The sequence below is a fragment of the Cyprinodon variegatus genome, unplaced genomic scaffold, assembly GCF_000732505.1.
Source record: "Cyprinodon variegatus isolate N-32 unplaced genomic scaffold, C_variegatus-1.0 Scaffold1744, whole genome shotgun sequence".
NCBI classification, from domain to species: Eukaryota; Metazoa; Chordata; class Actinopteri; order Cyprinodontiformes; family Cyprinodontidae; genus Cyprinodon; species Cyprinodon variegatus.
The window spans coordinates 69,079-89,803 of NW_015152197.1; the positions used below are offsets into that span (position 1 = coordinate 69,079).

Here is a 20,725-nt window from a genome sequence, read left to right on the forward strand (position 1 = left end):
AGACTATAGACTTCTTGATTAAAATTTATTAAACAGGGTTTATTGCACGTAAGATAACATTTATGCAAATGTAAATGGCTCAGAAGTATAATTAAGAAATAAAATAAGATTCTGGAATTAAATAATTAATAATTAATGCTATTCTGTATCAGAAAATCAATCTGCAGTTTTAGGGACAAGACTTTCCCCCCAGTTATTCATGTATTACTAATAGCTGTAATATATATATATTTAAAAAAAAATGCAGATTTGATGTCGCTTTGGCGCCCTCTCTGATATAGCAGCGCCCATATATGCCCCTTTGCTCCACAGATTCTTATAATATAATAATACGGTAAATTTACTGGAAACTGCATATATGAGCCAGTGGCGTGAAAGAGGGGTAAAATACCATAGTTTTCAGTTCAAAAGGGGAGAACTGACCGCTATATATTTACTCTTATTTACTACAATATCCGTTTGTTTACTACGTTATCCATCGTGCATTGCGGCTGCTTTGCGACATTTTACAGCAAATACCGGAAGTAACGTATTGCAGTTTACAACGATGCTCGCTGTTTAGAGAGAAATGTTCAACAAGAAGCCCAGGAGGAACTTTCGGCAGAGAAAGCAAAGCTCTAGTGAGGAGGAGGAGCAGCAGAAGAACGGCAGTGAAGGAGATGAAGCCAAAGAGACTCCACCGGTGATAAACAAGCCTCTCAAAGCGGCGCAGAGCCGTGGCATCTCCTGCAGCTCCAAGCGGGAAGCGACGCCTCCGAAGGCGGACAGCAGTGATGGAGAATCTGGGGTCGAAACACTGGAAGTGACGGTGGACAGAACAGATGGAGAAAATGAAGGAAATAAGACGAAAAGCTCCATCCTTAGTTTCACAGACGATAAAGAAGGTGGGTAAATAAATGCGGATCGTCATGACAACGACAAATAACAGCCATTTTTTTTCTCACATTACAAACACAATTTGTAAGGTACGATAAGATAGACTTTATTGATCTCACAGTGAAAATAGAGATTTCACATTAGTTATTGCAGTTATAGTGCCGTATATTAAAGTCTGATGGCAGCAGGGATGAATGACCTGCAGTAGGGCTCCTTTTTAAACAGGATGTAAAAGTATTTCACTAAAGGAGATGCTCAGCTCCTCTACAGTCTGGTGCAAGGGGGGAAAGGTTTTGTCCATGATGGATGATTGAAGCTTGGTCAGCACCCTCCTCTCAGCCACTTCCTCCATGGAGTCCAGAGTGCAGCCTTGGTTCAGAAACAGCCTTTCTCTCAGCTTATTCAGTCTCTCTCTGTCCCGCTCTGCGCTGCCAGGGGCCCAGCAGACGACAGCGTAGAGGAAGGCTGAGGCCACCACTACACTCATAGAAGGTTTTAAGCAGGGGCCTCCTCCCTCCAAAGGATCTCGGCTTCCTTAGTAGGTGGAGGTGGCTCTGGCCCTTCTAATACAGGGCATCAGTTCTAGGAGTCCAGTCCAGTTTATTATTGACGTGAACACCCAGGTATTTGGAACTCTCCACAGTTTCTATGTCCTGCCCCTGAATGTTCACGGGGGAGGGAGGTGGGGGTCTTCTCCTGAAGTTGAGCACCGTCTCCACGGTCTTATTGGTGTTGAGACACAGGAAGTTCTTCTCACACCAGTCCACAAAGTAAATGATGACCGATCAATACTCTCGTTCCCCTCAGAACCACAGCCTACAATGGCGGAGTCTGGTGGTCTCCAGGTGTTTTATTTTGTTGAGTTTTTATGCATTAGATCAATATCTGCATTTTAAATACACTTCCAGACTTCCAAGATCTCCAGCGTTAGTTTTCCATACATAGCAGATAAAAAGTTATATTCTTGCAACGTCCCTATTCTTGCAAATGAAGAAAGATGGCAAGGGGTTAAGAAAGCCATCTTTGTTAACCTGGAAAAATCACCTCTGGTCTTAGACATAACATTTCACCCACCTACAAAGCACTTTTAGGAAGATTACCCAGAAAATTCATGTCCTACCCTCCACCTGACTCACACTTCAATGACGCCTATGACCAAAACCACTCTGAGGAGGGAGTTGACGACCTATCAGGACCCCCTAATGACCATGAACACCCCATTGTTGGCCAATCCAACAATGGCGTAAGGAATTCAGACCTGGGCTGATGTGCTCTACCTACTTGCATCTAGTGAGAACATGGACAGCAGCATTTTGGATCAGCTGTCTGATGGAATTTTTAGGCAAACCTATGAAGACACTGTTGCCATTACCAAATCTACTAAAGATAAATCCATGAATCCGATTTTCTAGATCCTTCTTGGACATAGAAAAATGATATCACTTCCACAGATACATCTGTTATAAGCATCTAACCAGCCAACGCTCTGATTTGTTCATCGTCCCCTGGTGACATTGTGATATAAAGCTATGTATCATCTGGATAGTTAAGGTAACTGTAATCTTGATGTTTTCTATAACCAGAGCTAAAGTGAGGATGTAGGGGTTAAATAGGAAGGGTCCCATAATGGTGCCTTAAGGAACCCCGCATGGGATTTTTCTGGTCTGATTTAAAGTTCCCTATTGACACATAGAAGTTTCTGTCCTTCAGATAGGATTTAAACGAGTTCAGTGCTGTACCAGAAAGGCAAACCCAGTTTTCCAGACACTTGAATAAAATCAAGTGATCAACAGTATCAAATGCTGCACTGATGTCCAATAATACCAGCACTGTGGTTCTTCCACAGTCTGCATTCGTACGGATGTCATTAAACACTATAATCACGGCAATTGCAATACTTTGGTTGGCACGGAAACCTGACTGGAAGACATCAATCAAGGTTAAAATTACTTAGATGTTCCAGACATTGGATGCAGATGGGGCAACACAGACAGATATCTAACTGTTGTACACCGTGCATAGACCAATACCGATCAGGTTTGCGCAGGTCTCGCTCGTCTCGAAGGCACCTATTAACTCACATCACTGAAAACACAATGACTGAAAATCGGAGCGAGCTGTCAGTCATCTTTTAATATAATTAAGTTATATTTAATGTAGAATAACTTGTAACATTGAGGTCAATAAATGCATGCTAGTTTGCTCTCAAGTTTTTACTTTGTTTAGCTGGGCTTCATTTAAAGGGTAAATCAGTCGCCTATATACTTAATATGTTTACAGTAAAACATTTCTCTGGACCGTAGGCTCGTAGGATTTTGAACAATCAAAAATCTCTGTTTTTTGAGGACAGCCTTAAGAGAATGAAGCATATTTAGTCTCAATTGAGCACAAAGTGTAGGTGGAGACTGGTTTAAGCAGCATTACCCAACTATAGATTTTATCAGGGCTAAGAAGAGCAGGAAGACGAGAAGGAACAGGTTTGATTATCCTTCATGGTGAGTTTAGACACTTCCTTTTAAACTCATACATTCCACAGAGCATATATATGATGGAATGTTGCATATAGAGTATTCAGTTGTCATGAAATGTTTTTCTGTTATTTTTCCAATTTAGAAGAAAGAAGCTTCAGAAACAAAAAGCGACAAATATTCTCCTCAAAGCGTTAACTGAAAATAATCAATGTGTTCTTGTTTTTGCAGCAGAGGAATCTACTTTTAAACTGAAGCGGTCCTCTGATAAAGCTGTGGTCTTTCAAGTCAGAAAGAAGGAGACTCTGCCCACGAAGAAAAACCTCAGCAAAGGTAGTTTAATCAAAATGTTTTGTTTTTCTGTCTCCGCTCTTATTTAGATGAACGTGACCATGAAGTAATCTCAGTCCAGATCATTCTCCGGTTTTGACAATTCAAGCATGAATGTTGATGTAATGTAGAGCTGCCCCTCCTCTACCTCTTTCTGTGCACTACCAGTCAGGTGGCATATGTTTACCTGCATAAAAGAAAGAGAAATGTTTAGAAATATCCCCAGTTTCAAAATGCAGTGTGGGAACTAATCCAAACCCATTCTTATTACCGGTAGTAGAAATGGGTTCCTTTTCCCACTCATGTGCATTTTGGATATATCCAAAATGACATTACTCCTTTGTCAAATAAATATTCTGGATGTCTTAAAAGAATTTTAACATCCCCATTTTCCAATTCTTACCGGTCTTGATTTTTAGAATAGAATAGAAAATAGCATTTATTGTCCTACATGGGGAGATTGTGGCGTTACAGCAGCATTACAACAAAAAGTGATCACACAAATGTGCTCCTTAAAATGGTATATAAAATAATAAACAGCTAAATAAGTGGCAGAATTTTATTTCAGATATCTAGAATGAAGAAAACCTTGTAAATATGAAGAGTATTATTTCTAATGTCAAAAATATATGTTAATTAGTAAACATGTCCTAACAAAATGTTCACTGAAAATGTGTAAAGATGTTCGGGTATCTGAACCTTTTTAGTACAATTTTACTTTCTGACATCCTTCACTCCAATCAATCACTCTTACCCGGACAACTCTGTTTAAGGGTTAAAATGAGTTGATGTCATTCTGATAATGAAGGTAAAGCAAAGAGTCTGGAAAATCTTGATTCATCACAAACAAGAAAGCAGCGTAATATTCAGCTTTAATTGAACTTTACAGCATTCATAATGAGGGGCACCTCGTTCGGCTAAGTGTCTATTTCTCTTAATCCTAATACATGCAATTTAAAGAAATGTTACTCCCAAACAGCAGGAAATGTTGACATATTTCATTACATATAATCTGCATGTTTTTGCCAAACCTCTTTTCTTCCAGCATCTGGTGGCAGAGACGGCCCACCGTCTGTTTCTCCTAGACATGATGACAGCAGCGAGGCTTCATCGTGTGCTCAGCGTGATGACGATGATGATGATGATGATGATGATGACGACATCAACAGTAATGCTGATGACAATGACAGTAATGGAGATGATGCCAGATCTACCTCCAGTAACTCCAACTCTGACTCCAGTGTTTCTGTTACTAAACCCAGTATGTCTTCCTTTGTGATGTTGTCCTAGGAAGGTTTCACTGCGGTGTGTTTAACTTGTCTGTTTGATTTGCTTTTGGCTCCACAGTCATCATACCGAAAGCAGAGGAGATTAACGCAGCCAGGAGGAAGCGCCATGCCGCTCGATCCCAGAAGGAGTTCATACCATTGGGTAGAGATGGTCGGAGCTCTGCTGGCAGCACCCCAGATCACTACAGCAGAGGAGATGAAGAGGACAGGCTTGAAGATGATGACGATGATGAGCCTGATGACCATGAGAGAAGAATCGAGTTTGCTCCCCGAATGAGGAGCATTAGGGAGAGGATTGCAGAGAAAATAGGTACTAGATCCAGGAAAAGATGGAGAGGAACCAAATTCTGAGAGCAGCCAAAGATAATTGAGAACTTCAGTAGATAAAATACATTTGGTGAGAGGTGTCTGTCCTCATATGAAAAAAGAACAGAAGGCTGAAGTGATAGAGAAAAGATGGAATTTTGTTTGTTTTATAATGTTTTTGTTTTGTTTTTAATAAAGGAGAAAGCAACAGCAGTCTGTCAGGTACCGATGAGGAGGAGCAGGAGCTTTGGGAGGAGACACAAATCGGAAAGGGAGTCAAGAGACGACCAGGGGAACAGGTAAAAAAGAAAAAGGAACTTTTTTCTATTGTTTCTTGCTCTTTTTTTGCATTTTTAATCTCGCTCTTTGTCCCTTTAATCATATTCATCTCTGGTCTCATCAAGTTTGTTTATTATGAATAATTGGAAAGCAGCATCTATACTTGTATATTTTTCTTCTCAGAGTCCATCTGGCAGCGAATCCAGCAGCTACAGCAGCAGCAGGCGAGAAAGAGCAAGACATAAAAAGATCCCAAAGACCCTTCCTCCTATTTCAGTGTCCATGGTGAAGAAAAGGATCACTGGAAAGTTAGTTTCCCCTGTCGCATTCAATAACCGAGACAATAACCTTCAGGCAATGAAAGCTTGCATGAATTACTACAACTAGCAGCAATTCTGTTCATTTTAACTCGTTTAGTTGAACTAAAGTAGATTCAAAAATTGTATTTCAGAGCTTTAAAATCTATATAACAATTATCTGGAGAAAAAAAAAAAATTTCCTCAGGTAAATATATATCCCAGTTCAATAGTATCCGCATAAGAATAAAAGTTTGACATGAGATAAATGCAGAAAATAATTTAGTATTTCATCTGTTGTATTTACCAAAGTAGTGTAACAGTTCTCTTGTTTAGTGTGCAGAATATTAGACCTTTTTGCTTTTCTTTGACTGTCTGCAGAATGTTTAAAAAAAGTTACCCATGTTGATAGTATTCATTGCAGTATGTGCCTATTTCCATCTGTGCTTTCATGACTCTAGAAAACAGGTATATTCCCCACATGCTGTCCAGCCTAAATCCTGGTAGTTTATAGATCAGTTTATAGATTTGCCTTTACTTTAAAACATGTTACAAAGGTTGTTTCTTTTAGCCAGCTTACTGGCAGTGTTTAGCAACAGGTGAGGGTGGGGGCAGCAGTGTGTTGCAACTATTGGTAGGAAACTGCTGTTGTTTTAAAGTGAAATTTGTAAAGGTTCTGAGACAATATTTGTTAAAGAATGTAGATATAATGAATCATTTACTATTAACTGAGTTTTAGGCTTATTTAATCTAAGAACCTGAAACAACTTTGTAGATATGTTAGATATAACTCAAAAGATTCTGAAATCAGACCAATAAGGAAAAATAGGTTGGTTCTATCAACCTTTACTAACAAACTGTTAAAGAATTGTCATAAAATGACTAATGGAAAGTAAACATGAATTTTCTTAAATGCAAACATAAAAACTTGTATATGTTTTTCTCCCTTATTGGTTGTTTCCCTGGTTACTCCAGACTGGACTCCCTGAAGGAGGTGTACAGAGCGCGGCAGGCGGAGCTGAGAAGGATGGAGGGTGACGCTGAGAATGCTAGAAGCTCATTGGAGCTGCTGGAGGAAAGTTCCTCGGAGGGTCAGCTCAGGTTTTACAGGACAATGATCCTCTACATCCACAATCTGGTCGAATGTCTGCAGGAAAAGGTCAGACTTTATCAAAATATTTTAAATAAGTTATAAAGATAATAATAATAGTCATACATTTTATTTAAATACTTGATTTAATTTCAATTATTATATGCGTTTTAACACTGATTTGTTGCCTTTAGGTTGTTGAGATCAACGCCTTGGAGCTGGAAATGCACACTCTGCTGTCTGACCAGATGGAGGCGCTGTTGTCCCAGAGGCGTGAGAGGATGAAGAGCGAGGCTGACTGCCTGCAGAGGCTCAGCTGTGAGTGGTGGCCCTCTGCAGCCATCTAATACATCCACTGCATGCAGTTTACTTTAGAAAATCAGTGAACATTTAAATGAACTCCATGTCCTTCATAGATAATACAGAGGAGCAAACTGGTAGCTCAGCACAGCAAACTGACCCTCACTGGTAAGTGACTTTCTGTTTAAACTTTTTGAGGCTGTTTTACAAATATTTTTAAACGACTAAAACATTTAGTTCTTGCGTGTAAATTCAGTGAGACGGACTCTGCTGTTAATCTGGATGAAAACGCTGATGTACCTGAAGATTCAGAGCCTTCGGCAGAAGAGGAGCAGCAGCTGCAGATTAGAATAGGTGAAAGACATCACAGTAGAGCGTTTTACACCATACAGATCTTCACATTCATATCCGATTTACTCCTGAGATGATAAACCAAATGAAGATGGACTGTTTTTATGCTCTCTCACCAGCTGATATCCAGTCCAGGTCAAAGGCAGTTTTTGCTGACGTCCAAGAAGACTTCTACGATGTTAAAAAGATCCTGTCTCGATTCGAGGACTGGAGGAGGTCGTACTCTGAGTCCTACCACAACGCTTACATCTCTCTTTGTCTGCCCAAGCTGCTGAACCCCATCATCAGGCATCAGCTGCTGATGTGGAACCCGCTTAAAGTGAGCAGGCATACACGGAGATGCAGAGGCTCGTCTAATCCCGCTGAGTTGTTCATTGTTTGTGTGTTTCTTTGTGTCTCAGGACGTCGGTGCAGAATTTGAAAACTTTCCATGGTTCGAAGCGGTGGAGACATTCTGCCATGGCCACGGCCACGAGGAGCTGGAGGACACAGACAGGCAGACGCTCTCTAGTGTCATAGAAAAAACTCTTCTACCCAAAATGACCAGTAAATATCACACACTCCTCCCTTTGACAAATATATCTACATCCTTTCAGCGTGAATTGATGTCTGTCTGAAGCTCTTGCCTTGCTGTGAAATTTAAGATTAAATTAAATTTAAGTTTAATGCGTGGTCTTTCTTTATATTATTATTTTAACCATGCTTTAAGGCGCCTCGCTTCAGAAATCTTCATCTTTCAGAGACCTGCATCTAAACAAATTTGTTTTATTTTGCCTCAGTTTCCACGGAATATGTGTAATTAAATCACAGTAACTGGTTTAGGTGAAGAACAAACAAACCCTTTGCTTAGAGACTCTATGGCACCAGAGATTTTAGCTCAGACTTTTCTGGTAAACAAAAAACATATATTTTTACAAAATAATGATTCAAAATGTATTTGTTGTTCTCCACATTACTCAAACCACATATTGGGGTTTGATTTTCTGCCTTTAATTGGTTGTAATGTGTTTAAAGAAGGATGAACGTGTAATGTTCAGATTATAAGCTCATTATAATTCTAATTTTAATGTAGCCCGTTTAAAGCACTCGTTCAGACAGACTCGAGGAAATTATGTTGGTTTTCCTTCTAAAGACTTATTTAAAAAGTCATTTAAGGCGGAAGGTTTTAAAGAAAGATGCGAAAAAGGGGATCACAAAAGTTGGTGTCGTCGATCACAAAAGTAAATATGTAGATTTTCCTTAATCCTATCGGCTCTCCAACTGGAAATGCATTTTAGTCAGAGAGTTTACATTTTAGGATATCCTCAGTTCTCAAGGAACTCTTTTCTGAACCTTAGTGAAATTGTTACCAACTTGGCAGATATTTGAGTTTAATAAGCAACATTCTCACCTTAAAATACCTTCAATGTTTATTTTGAGTCTTATAAAGTAAAATGTATATCGTTATTTATCTACAGCTTTTGCAACCACTGTCCACCAGTTCTGTCTGTTCTGTTAATGATCAATATATATTTCGCTTTATAAAACAACCTTTTTCCCCGAGTACTGACGTTTTTCCTAGGACTGACAGCGTTTTTTAATCGAGGATGTCCTAAAATGTTCAACGTAGAGGAGACTAAGATTATATTAGAGTCGATTAACCTTATTGTCCCAAAGGAAATTTGATTTGGGTACAGACTGGGTAAGATTAAACCATGCCATGAAGAACATGTAAACACCATGCAGAGAACTAAACTGAAGGCTAAACTTGGAACTTCTTTTTCCTATAAGGCAAAAATAAAGCGTCTACCAGCACTGCAGTTGATGTTTTCATATATATGTATATATAATATTTTATCAGTCATGTAAAGTAAATGATGTGTCTTCCTGTGTAGGCTATGTGGAGCTGGTGTGGGATCCTTTATCCCACCAACAAACTGTCTGCCTGTCTGCGGTCTGTCACAGGCTGAAGGAAGACTACTCCATCTTTGAAGGGGAGCAGACTAAACCTGTTAAAGTAAAGCTAAGATAATATGGCTTTAGTGTGAGCCATATAACTTTATATTTCTTATGTTTGCATCATAAAACACAAAGTCGGTATAAATCATCAGATTTAAGTGGATTTTCTGTCTCTTACAGGGATTCCTAGAAGCTGTGGTTCGGAGGCTCAGGAGCTTTGTAGATGAAGATGTCTTCATCCCTTTGTATCCAAAAAAGTCTGTTTATTATCTTTCAAGTTTGGCCACATTTAATAAACTCAGTTATCAGATTGGACTGTTTAACAATGACGTATCGTTTTAAATGAGTTTTTGTGTCTTGATTATCTCTATTAAATGGTTGGATTTTCTTTCCAGGCTTTCTGAGGACAGATTGTCTCCTCAGCGCCGCTTCAGAGATGAGCAGTTCTGGATGGCTATAAAGGTAACTGCATCTTAAAAGATGTCTCAGCTTTTCTGTTTATACCTTTTAAAGGTTTCCTGATTTTTGCCAACATGTTCTATTATGTCTTTGTTAGCTGCTGATGAATATGGGAAAGTGGGATGTGCTGCTTCCTGAGTCCACTTTGAAAGAATTAATGTTGGAGAAACTGTTGAATCGATACCTGATGATCACCCTGTCCAGTCAGACGCTGTCCTGTGAGGTTTCTGCACACAAAAAGGTAAACTATTATCTCTGCAAAGACGAGGTTTAAAGGTGCAATAAGAGTGAATGCGGTGTACTATCCCTATGCAAACTGCGCACAAAAGCGGCCAGCAGTGAGAGCGTTTACTGCTCCGCGCTCACCTTGTGCTTCTAGACACAGCTGAGGTGTTGTTAAACAGCAGCAACACATGGAGAGAGCAGAACAGTGATCGTTGAAGTTGAAACAGGCTGAACTTTTCTGTGAAATCGTTTTGCAGCAACCAATCAGGGACTGGTTTGCGGTTGTGATGTAGGTTAATGAAGCGCACCTGAGGCAAATCTTTTCTCAGTTAAAATGGAATATATAGGGAAAATAATGGCAACAAAGGTAGAAATAAGGAATGCTCTTTAGAGGTTTTTAGGTGGATAAAAAAAAAAAAAAAACATTTTAATTTACTCCTAGAAGCACTGCTCTTCATCCTCACTTACCTCCAGCTCAGACCCAGGTCTGTCACTGCCCAGCATCGGTGCTTTCTGTGGGGGTAGATTTATAAGGAAGCGCCGTAGAATCCGACAAATTATTCAGACCCAGCTCTGGATGAACCAAAGTGGACTCTTTTAAAAATGAATGGTCTCCCCAAACCAATTAAAAAATTGATCATTGGGTTTGTGATGTTAAGTTTTACCTGTGCTTTTATGGTGAAATGGAAGACCTTGACTGGAAATGCCATTGGGTTGCTAGGTGTGGCTTACGAAATATTAAACAATCATCCCAGCCACTAAATAAGGTAAAGATGCCCACCATTCTATTCAATGCCAGCATAGGATTGTGATTTTATGGAGTAACTTTATATCAGGAAACGAGCACAGCACCAACGTCATCACGCAGCAAAATGTCTTCCAGTTTGATGACACTGTCTTGGCTGTAAGCACTGCCTCTGAATGCAGACCACTGAACTCCCCTCTGTGCTGGAAGAAATCACCGTTGACACCGTGTTTGGCCTGAATGCACCTTCATAAGGATCTGTTTGTGACATTAGGGTTTGTTTTTTCATTCAGATTGCAGACTGTCTGCCTGCCTCTTGGTTTGAAGGGGAGAGTATCTGTTTGCCTCAACTGCAGAATTTCAGGAACAACGTTGTCCAGAAGGTTCACAGCCTCTGCAAACAGACGCCTTCCAATGATCCAAGCACCAGGTAATGCAACCACAAACTTTATAGGCCAATTTAATCCCATTCTGCTCACATCAGCTCCATCCCTGCTGATGTGCTTCTTTAAACCTTCTGCTGTAGGTCTGCTGTGGTTGAAGAGCTGAAGATTCTCAGTAGAATAAGATGCTACGACTCCATCATGACTCTAACAACGAAATACCACTTTGAAGACCTCATCTACTCTCATCAGCTGCTGAACCAGGAAGCAGAATGAACTTGTTGAACTGATTAACAGTGATGTGCAGGAAGTGGAGCGCTTACAGCTCTGCAACCAATTCTCACATTTGTTGGGATTTTTTGCTCTCTTTTACAAAGCAGTATATTTTTTATGATTAAATGTTGAAAATTAGTTTTTATATTCAGTGTCTTATAAAGTTTAACTGGTTGGCATTTCATCTCTTTGGGTCGTCTCTTACAGTCTAAATAGTTTAACTTCAAAGAACTTTATTTAGCTACAAAAAAAGCCATTGAGTTTGCAGCTCTCTGGTCAACATAGCAATTAAGAAAAATTAAGACAGAATGCAAACAATGTTATTCAACTACATTCCACAGAGGCTGTTAGTGCAACAGAAATTGAAAACGGCAACATCTTTGACTGCTGGCCAACTGTTGAAAAGCCTTCATGCTCTCATCCCCCTCTCAACAATTGGCCTTAGCTTCTTTATGTAGTTTAGTTAGGAAACCAAGTAGAGTTCAAATGGGTCGTTAGACAATTAATTAGAATTTAAAACAGTGCAGGCCGAGTCCTGGAAAGAAAATGGACTTCTCCAAAACGTTTTTCAGTAGAGCAATGAAGTGGCCTAAAATTAGTGGTTTAATTTTGCAAATATTAAATTTAAAAGGTAAAAAGTGATATCTGCCATACATTTTACTTCCACTTAACTCTCTTTTCATAGTAGTATACAGCTTCTTGAGCAATCACTTTTGGTTTATTTTCAACGACTTTCTATTAGACCAGGGGTTCTTAAAAAGGGGATTAGACCCTGGGGGTCACGAGATGATTCTCAGAATTGTGATTTGATGCCAGAGTCGTACACAAAGCCAAAAATATATGATGTTAAATTAAAACATGAAATAAAAAAAATTTTCAATGCCCTATGAAATACATATTTTAAAATGCATTTTTAATACATATTATATAACAAATTTAATATAACAAATATAACTTGTACATCAAATGATTTTCCCCCCCTAATTTTCAATATTTCTGCATTTAAAAAAAAACTCCCTCTGCTTTGTGTACCAGTTAAAATTCATATCTGAATTTTAGATTTTCTTTAGTGTTATTAACTTACTCTTAAATGATTGAATTTTATTTTGTCCTTCTCAAATGTAGTAACATCAGACTGTAAATGAAAGAACTTCACTACTGGCTCTTGTAGATTCAACTGAAGCTGTATTTGGGTATCATGGATGTTTTTTGACACTGGTGTACGTCACAAATGGCACCTTTTATTTGTTTTCTGCAGATCTGGCTTTATTTGTGAAGCTGATACAAACGTTCAATAAAGTTTAAACTAAGCAAAATATACTTAAAGATGTCCGACAGGTCTTAGGAATTATTCTGAGCTTTGCCTGTCTGAGAAACAGTTAAAGTTATTAAACTAAACGCTGACGGTTTCAATCATCCAGTGCTGTTTGCACAAGTGTGCTGGACTTATTTTACAGAAAAGAAAAGCAGAGTGCAGCTCCTATCCTTCCTTAATGGCTTTAAACCAGAACAGATAAAAACAGTCTTTCTAATGTTCCTAACATTCATCAGGTTAATGTTTAAGCTGTACTTTATTACCTACATCTGCCTAAATATTCCTGACAATCTGGTAAAAGCCTTTTTCATTTATGCAGCAGAGGAATGAATAATGCACAAAAAAAATATTCGTTTTCTCTTTATTATCATTTTCCAGAGGCATGAAGTGTATAAAATGATATCAAGAGTTACTTATTAGCTGTAATCATGTTAGCAGAGAACCATGCAAAACCTATCAACATGCAACAACTCTTTTACTGTCCTGGACTGGGGAACACGGCAACAACTGTGCTCTTTTTCCAATCAAAATCTCAAAGAGCAGAGTTGAGCTTAATGTGGAACTGTTAGGAACTGGAAGAAACAGGATTAATGTGAAAAAGTCACCCCAAAAATCAGAAGTCTTAACTAAAAAGATGTCTATTACAAAGCGGAAACTTTGCTGATCATTGCTTTGCCATTTAGTTTAAACTGGGAAAAGAAAAAAAAAACTGGAATACAACAAAGGAGGAATGGATGTTAGATGACAGAGAACTGGATGCCATGTTTGTTGAGGCGGTCAATGAGGGTGGTTTTGGAGAAAGCAGCTCCGGGAGTATAAACTCCTCCTCTGGGGAAAAAAACGAAAAGTAAAAACAAATTAGACCAAAAAGTAATTCAGGATAAATCATTACATATTTTCATCTCTTACTTCCATCTTAAACTTTCACAGACGAATCTCATAGTTTTGCAACAATTTTTTATTTTTTATTTTTTGAATCCAACTAGACTTTATAAATTGTAGAGGAAAGAAAAAAACATGAGAAAAAGAACTTGAAAAGAAGTTAACTACATCTCGTAAATTGTGTTAGTTTAATTAAGTTTACATGGAAAGTACAAGTAAAGAAATGAATTAAAAAGCTTGTGGTGTGTTGCGTGTTGGATTGGAAACTCACTTCTTGGGCAAAGCTGCAGGTTCGTTGAGGATTGTAAGAGCAGCTTGCACCATGGCAATGGGCGTAGCCACATAGCCAGCCTCTGAAGAGGAAAGACGAGTTTTACTGATTAGAAATAGTTTTAACAATTTTCAAATCTGATTTATACAAGTTTTGCATAACAGTTACCTGGTCCCTGAACTAGAGTGCGGATCTTGGCATTGGGTTTCCCCTGGGTGGGGTCTTGTTCATCTGTGTAACCCTCACCATAGAGGGAGAACTGGAAGGATGAACCCTCCATCTAAAGCACAAGTTTAGCACATTACATATATATATTTGTTTAAATAGGTCCATTTTTTCTCTAATATTTAAACAAACAGGTGTAAATTCTGACATATTTCGTTATTTTACCTGCTTTCTAGTTGGTCCAGCTTTCGAAAAGAAACCAAAGGAGAAGAACTCTGGGTACTGAAGAGAGAAATCAACAAATTAGCTTAAAAAAAAAGTTACATCATGATTAAATTAATCTCCTTTATTTACCTTGATGAGCAGGTTGCGTCCAAAACTGAACTTTACCAAGAACCAGAACATCATGCCAGCAAATATCATCTTGATGATACTCCCAACTCCTCCTACTCCAGCATAGGCTCCATATTGGACCTGGGATTTAAAGGAGATGCAAAATCTTCAATCCATTCAATTTTTAAAAAGAAAATTGTGGTATTTTCCATATTTTATTTTTTTCTTTATATCCAGTGGGTCCATTACTCACTGGTGTGGCTTGATGTTCCTCTACCAGGAAACGCTGGGTTCTTTTCACCACAGAGGGATCAGAACCCATGAAAGGCACTGCATACTGCTGGATCTCATTACTGAAGAACAGCGCACCCCTACAAACACACACAAATATAAAAATGACATTTTAAAATGCTCAGTTCTTTGCAAGATTTAAGGCAAAAACATAAAGCATTTTAACCAACAAAAGACACAATGCCAAAAGTCCTATAAGCCTGAAGTGGCACATTTATGAAACACACCTCTAGATATTTCCACCAGTGCAAATGCTAGAAACTCTTAAATATAGCTCTGGAATCTGACTAAGCCAATTAGACAAATTAAGATGTTTTCATCCAAAACATCATAATTGCTGTATGTTTATGGAGGGAATCACTGTAAGAACTGTGGAGTCTTTTTTCCACAGATAATATTTAATTAGGTGAAATCAAATGTAATGCTGGTTGTACCTGCGCCGCAGCTTTGAGCCGACAGAGGGAAGAGGTTTGTGGTTAAACTTCCGTCTTAGGCTCTGGAGTTTGTGGCCGTCAGCAAAGCCATAGATAGCAGACTGCCAGGTCCCATCATGGATGCACCCACCCTGATAGATGCAGAGAACGGAGGGGGAAAAAAAATGCTGTTAAATGGCAAAACAGACAACACAACAACTGCATAGGGAAAAGGTTACAGATCAACAAGCTGCCTGGGTTTGAAGATACCTCTGGTCCTGCACTGACGGTCAGAAAACTCTCCACAGCTGTTAGAGTACCTGCACCCAAACACATCGACCCCAGATAGACAGGTTAGCGTGATACAAATCTTTTCCAGTTCATTGTATGCATGTGTAATAAAAGTATCAGTATTTATATCCATACAAACCCCTGAACTGATCTCTAGTGTAGAGGACTCCCATGTCTGCAGGAATGGAGTCAAACCCACAGCTTCCAATGACGAAGACTCCTTTCTCTGCTGCCTGCTGGCTGTAGTTCAGCTGCATACCCTCCAAGAACTGTTCAACACACAGAAAATAAAAACTTTTTAAATACGTTGGCCATAGGATAAAATGGATATTGAGCAAATTCACATCAATCAAACTGAACTTAAATGGAGGAAACAATTCGGCTTTAAGCAATCTGTGGTGAAACCATCTGGACGTAATAAGATGACATTTCAGGAAGCAAACAACGGATACTTAATTTAGCATTTGTGTCAGTAAGATATGATGCACACCAGCCAACAGGGATGGAGCAGCTGCCGTCATGGGCCCTAGTTAAAGATAATTTCATCCTAACCAGCTGCAGCATGACAATCAGCATGACTCCAATCTAATCCAAACAAACGACTTTAAAGATGACTGTCCAGAGCTCTGCAGGAGGACGACACCCACACAGGCTGAACTCTCTTCATACACTTTATCAAAAACATGCAGTATTATGTCTGATGTATAAAAGTAGTTTGTATGCAGGATGAAATGAAAGAATGAAATGATAACATCAAGTCCAAACAGAGCATCACACCAACCTGCGGCTCTCCACAGATGTCAATGTGGTGGGCTCCGTTCTCCACGCAGGCTTTGACCACAGGCTCACCAAAGAATCTGTACTAGAAACACAAAGAGAAAGATAGAAGTTGACCATGATCCTTCTTACACCTCTAATAACCCTTTAGTCAGTATATACTAGCTTTCCTTAGACTAGTCCTGAAAGAAATCCACTACATTGAAATGTAGGAATATGTTAAAGCCTTAAGAGTAACAAGGTTTGTGATGCGGTTGAAATTTGAAAGTAAAAAGCACAATCGTGGTTTTATTTCAAAAGAACTTTGACTTTACGACAAACAGAAGAAAACTGGATCTTTAATATTCTCCTCATAGGGAGCAGCTTAGATCAAGAGGTCGGGTAGCATAGAGCTGGATATTTGTTAATATTAGTTGTTGTTTGTTTTGGTTTTTTCAATTTAACCTGTTTTTGACTTTTTAGATTTGAGAAGGTCAAGGTTACTAGTTTACCCCAGGCCATGTAGACCCCTCAGAAATCTGCTAACTTCTTGTTTTCCAGGATCAGATGTAAACTGCTACTCAACTCAGCAATAAACGCCCCCACCGTCTTTAAATGCGCCGACAGGAGCGTCTGATCCAATAATCTGATTAATGAATGTAAGATCTATGACCTGTTTGAAATTACTGACACTGAGGACAAGATTTGATTTAAAATTCAATCTGAAAATCTGATTAGATTTTTCAGGCAATGCTCTTTATCTCTATCCTTGTCTTTCCTTTTCTTTGAACTGAAATTACTTAATATTTCTGTTTATACCTTTAATTTTTTAAAAGACCTTTGAGATGTCACTTATTTTTGAATTGCCCATTAATGAATGAAATGAAGTGAATCCAATTAAACATAAATCGATCTTTCTCTGTTGGAACCAACTGCAGACAATGAACTTTGGCACCTCGCTATCAGAGCTATCTGCAGATGTAGTGATGAAACCTTCAGCTGGGGAAAGTTAATTTTAAGCGCACCGACATCTCTGTAGACGGATACACGTCACTTAAATAACAAACACGGATATCAAGATGCCAACAGGACAAATTAATAATTTACCTTTAACCTGGATCCGTTGATATTACCTAGTTTTAACAGCACAGTGTGTAAGAGAGGAACATCAGCCGCCATTTTAACTTTGGAAAGGTTTTAACATTGTAAGAACTATGCTGACTGACCCTGTTTTATTGAGTCAAAGTAATCTTTTGCTTTAGTGTCTTGCTTTGGTAACCTGTGAAAAATTCCCTGATCCTAATCATCATAGGAGCCAGACGGCTAATTGGGAAGCCTTAACTCAGCATGTCAGCTCCATATGACACAAATATAACATAAAGCTAACTGCTTTCTCAAAGATGTCTACCACCCTTTGCATGATTCATTTCAGCTCATTCCCTTTTTGATGAAGGACAAAACTGTATGGAAAGATCTTTTTACCAACAGGTACTATAATGCTGAACAATAAGGCCCAGAGGTGATCAGTCTTTTTCATATGGATCTACTGATGCTGAAGCATTTTTATCAATGCATGAGTCAGGCTGTATTCATTCATGCCTGCACAACAAATTAACCAGTACTATGGTCCTAGTAAAGAAACCTTTAAAAACTGGTAAATAAATAAATATATATATTATTTATTTATTTTTTTTTACTTGTAGTATTTGAATTATAAAAATGGACACAAGGATCTAATACTTGAAACATAAAAAAGATAAAAAAAATGAGCAAATCTTGTGAGTATTCCCAAGATTTCCCCTATTTTTTTTTACATAAAATGTGAGCTGTACTTGAACAGGTTTGTAAAGGTTGGGCAATTAATTGCATTTGCAATATAATCAAAATTTAACTAAATGCACTTTTCAAAATTGTAGAGGCACTCAGTTTTAGTCAGATTACATTTAACAAGAGTAATGCACTAACATTCTCACTGCAGCCCTTTAGGTGGCAGTAATCCACTTATGGCGGGTTTGTTGCTACACAGAAAGGTAGAGAGAGTTGCAGCTAGCACGCAGATCCATGCATGCAAGTTGAATGTATCCCTTTGTCACACAAAGGTTACAGTAAAATCCTGCAACAACAAACTCTGGACAAGCAAGCTTTCAAGGTCAGGAAAAAAACTGAAACCATGGGGAGAAACGGCAACAAGCTTGTTCTTTGTGCAAAGGCAAATGGAAACAAAATTGCAATACTGGCTAAAAATAATTTAGATTTTTGGCAAAACAGTTCAGCCCTAGTTTGTAGTCAGATGGCTTTTGTTTTTTTGGCTTTTGAGCTCATGGGATTTTCACAGCATCTCATAGGTGATGAACATCTAGAGGCTTTTCTGTTCAGGTTCAGATCAGGTTGGATTAACCTGAAAAGCAAGTTTCAGTCCTGCCAACCAACGTGCCTTGTTCCTGAGAAACCTCAGCCTCTAACGCAAATAACAAAATTATGTTTGTTTGTTTTGTTTTTTCTTCTTTCTGTGATAATCCTGCAAAATGTATGATCATTTTAGAATATAAGCAAGATAAAAAAAAAAAAAAAAAAAAGAAGATTCTGTGACATTTCATTGTCAACGTTTAAATCAGTTGCTTTGTGCAAAACTTTCAGTGAGAGTAGAGAAAAACCTTGGTGTAAAACAAAATACTGTCACAGTAAATACGACTCTGGCTGTTATATAATAAAGTCGATTGTGTGATGAAGACAGCAGCTTTCATTGTCAGCTACGATGCTTTATGCTGCATTCGAGGCGACAGCGAACACAAAGCACGCAAAGCAAGTTGAAGAGCTCAGCTGCTGCCAAAAGGAGATGCCAACATCCACCCGGTGTGAAACAAAGTGATAGCAATAAGTTCTCTGCAAAGAAAACTATTTACTTTGGAATCATCTACTTACGGGCCCCACACAGTTCAAAACAATCACAGCCTGCTTGCACATAGCTGCAAGAGAGTCGGGTTCTCCGACGTCTGCCACAATCACGTCCACCTCCGTCCGAAGCTCAGGCTTACCTGGGAACAGACACATGGACAGTTTTAATTTAGACTATAAAGCAACCATCTGTAGCTTTAGTCAGTACGTCCAGCAAAAGGCCGTTAGCAGAGCGGACGACGTGACGTGAAGCACTGATTATTAAAAAGCAAATCTTTGAAACTTTTCATGATATTAAAAGATTTCTAAGAACTCTGCATAATGTTTGTGGTTCCGATTTATCAGTAAGTATTCCTGCAGTTTTTTTAAAAAACATTATCCCATTTTAAGCAGATATTTTGACTTAATTTTATATTGCAACTGTTTACTTAAAATGAAGAAAAATAAAGTGTGGGAGGGAAAGAACAATACAGTTAGTTTTTTTTTTGCCGAGTTGGGGTGGGGGTTGTAGTGGCTGTTCTTTTGTTTTTTTTGGACAGTAGGCTGACAGGAAAGGGGGTATGAGAGAGGGGGAGAGACATGCAGCAAAGGACCAAAAGCCAGATTCAAATCCGGGTCGGCCACATCTAGGACTAAGGCCTCTGTACATGAGTCGTGTGCTCCAACTACTGCGCCACCAAAGCACGCCCCAAGAACAATACACTTTCAATGTAATCCAGATATTTTTTCCTTTCACTGTAAAAATGCCATGCACAGTTTAACCTCAGCGTATTGTACCCCATTCTATCTGACTTCTATTAAATGTTTGCACTAGGGAGTTACTCAGCTTAAACATCAAGTTGTTGGTTGGTATTAGTCTTGTAAAATTTGTGCATTTTATTTGGAAATTAAGCTTCCAGGTTCTACAGAGGGGAGAGATACAGAATCTGAGTCATTGAAAAGATCTTAGAGCCCTTTATGATTTCCACCATTAATAAGCTGATGAAGATTCTCAGTCATCCAGGTCATTCTATAATAGTTAAAAAAAAAATAATCCAGTGGACTTTGTCTCTAAAGTCCGCTGGATTGTTTTTGAACTTTTTTGGAATCACCATTAATAAACACCTGGCAATGAAGCCCGATATATGACTGCCCCGTTTAATGAGCACATTATCAATGTACTGGACTGGCCAGCAAACTGGGCTCACCTTATCCCTTTGCTTTGGTTTATCGTAAGGCAAAATTTAAGCACCACCAGGGTCCAATAAGGCATATATATATTATATATTAGTTTTTGAAGACTGTGGATAAATCTGCCACACTGCAATAAGGTAGTAATTCATGCAAAAGTACAGAGTGCATATACTTTACAGAACATGAACTTAATTTTTCAGCAGGCCTGCATCTCTTTGTTAAAAGCTTTAAATTTTCTAAGAAATGGAATTGGATTTTTATTAGCTGTAAGTAGGGTTGTCACGATACTAAACTTTTCAACTCGATACCGACACTAAGGAAAATATTCGATA

The 20,725-nt window shown here is 38.6% G+C and overlaps 2 protein-coding genes across 2 annotated transcripts in view; one reads left to right on the top strand and one right to left on the bottom strand.

Moving 5' to 3' along the window:
- Positions 1–517: 517 nt before the first annotated feature.
- LOC107104445 (GC-rich sequence DNA-binding factor 2-like) lies at positions 518–13,636 on the top strand. Its single transcript, XM_015404443.1, has 18 exons — positions 518–884; positions 3,576–3,677; positions 4,720–4,935; positions 5,022–5,273; positions 5,468–5,568; positions 5,732–5,856; positions 6,820–7,003; positions 7,129–7,252; positions 7,351–7,402; positions 7,491–7,588; positions 7,705–7,904; positions 7,987–8,131; positions 9,460–9,581; positions 9,704–9,780; positions 9,919–9,985; positions 10,080–10,223; positions 11,246–11,382; positions 11,479–13,636. Exons 1-18 carry the CDS (start codon positions 569–571, stop codon positions 11,609–11,611), a joined length of 2,595 nt encoding a protein of 864 aa, XP_015259929.1. The 5' UTR covers positions 518–568; the 3' UTR covers positions 11,612–13,636.
- The window catches only part of sccpdh (saccharopine dehydrogenase (putative)), a 9,478-nt gene continuing 2,282 nt past the window's right edge, over positions 13,530–20,725 (bottom strand). Inside the window, exons 2-12 of the mRNA XM_015404444.1 lie at positions 19,248–19,360; positions 16,351–16,431; positions 15,709–15,838; positions 15,549–15,598; positions 15,300–15,430; positions 14,828–14,945; positions 14,596–14,715; positions 14,467–14,523; positions 14,245–14,356; positions 14,077–14,158; positions 13,530–13,751 (exon numbers count right to left, since the gene is read on the bottom strand). Of these exons, the coding sequence (XP_015259930.1) occupies positions 13,661–13,751; positions 14,077–14,158; positions 14,245–14,356; positions 14,467–14,523; positions 14,596–14,715; positions 14,828–14,945; positions 15,300–15,430; positions 15,549–15,598; positions 15,709–15,838; positions 16,351–16,431; positions 19,248–19,360 (1,085 nt within the window). The 3' untranslated portion in view covers positions 13,530–13,660. The remainder of the gene's footprint in view (positions 13,752–14,076; positions 14,159–14,244; positions 14,357–14,466; positions 14,524–14,595; positions 14,716–14,827; positions 14,946–15,299; positions 15,431–15,548; positions 15,599–15,708; positions 15,839–16,350; positions 16,432–19,247; positions 19,361–20,725) is intronic.

What these genes read in the sequence shown, in the direction of transcription:
- LOC107104445 (XM_015404443.1), top strand. Translation starts at nt 569, where the DNA reads ATGTTCAACAAGAAGCCCAGGAGGAACTTTCGGCAGAGAAAGCAAAGC. An exon ending in GAGGATTGCAGAGAAAATAG is followed by an intron (nt 5,274 to 5,467) that starts GTACTAGATCCA and finishes TTTTTAATAAAG; the next exon opens with GAGAAAGCAACAGCAGTCTG. An exon ending in TCCAATGATCCAAGCACCAG is followed by an intron (nt 11,383 to 11,478) that starts GTAATGCAACCA and finishes CTTCTGCTGTAG; the next exon opens with GTCTGCTGTGGTTGAAGAGC.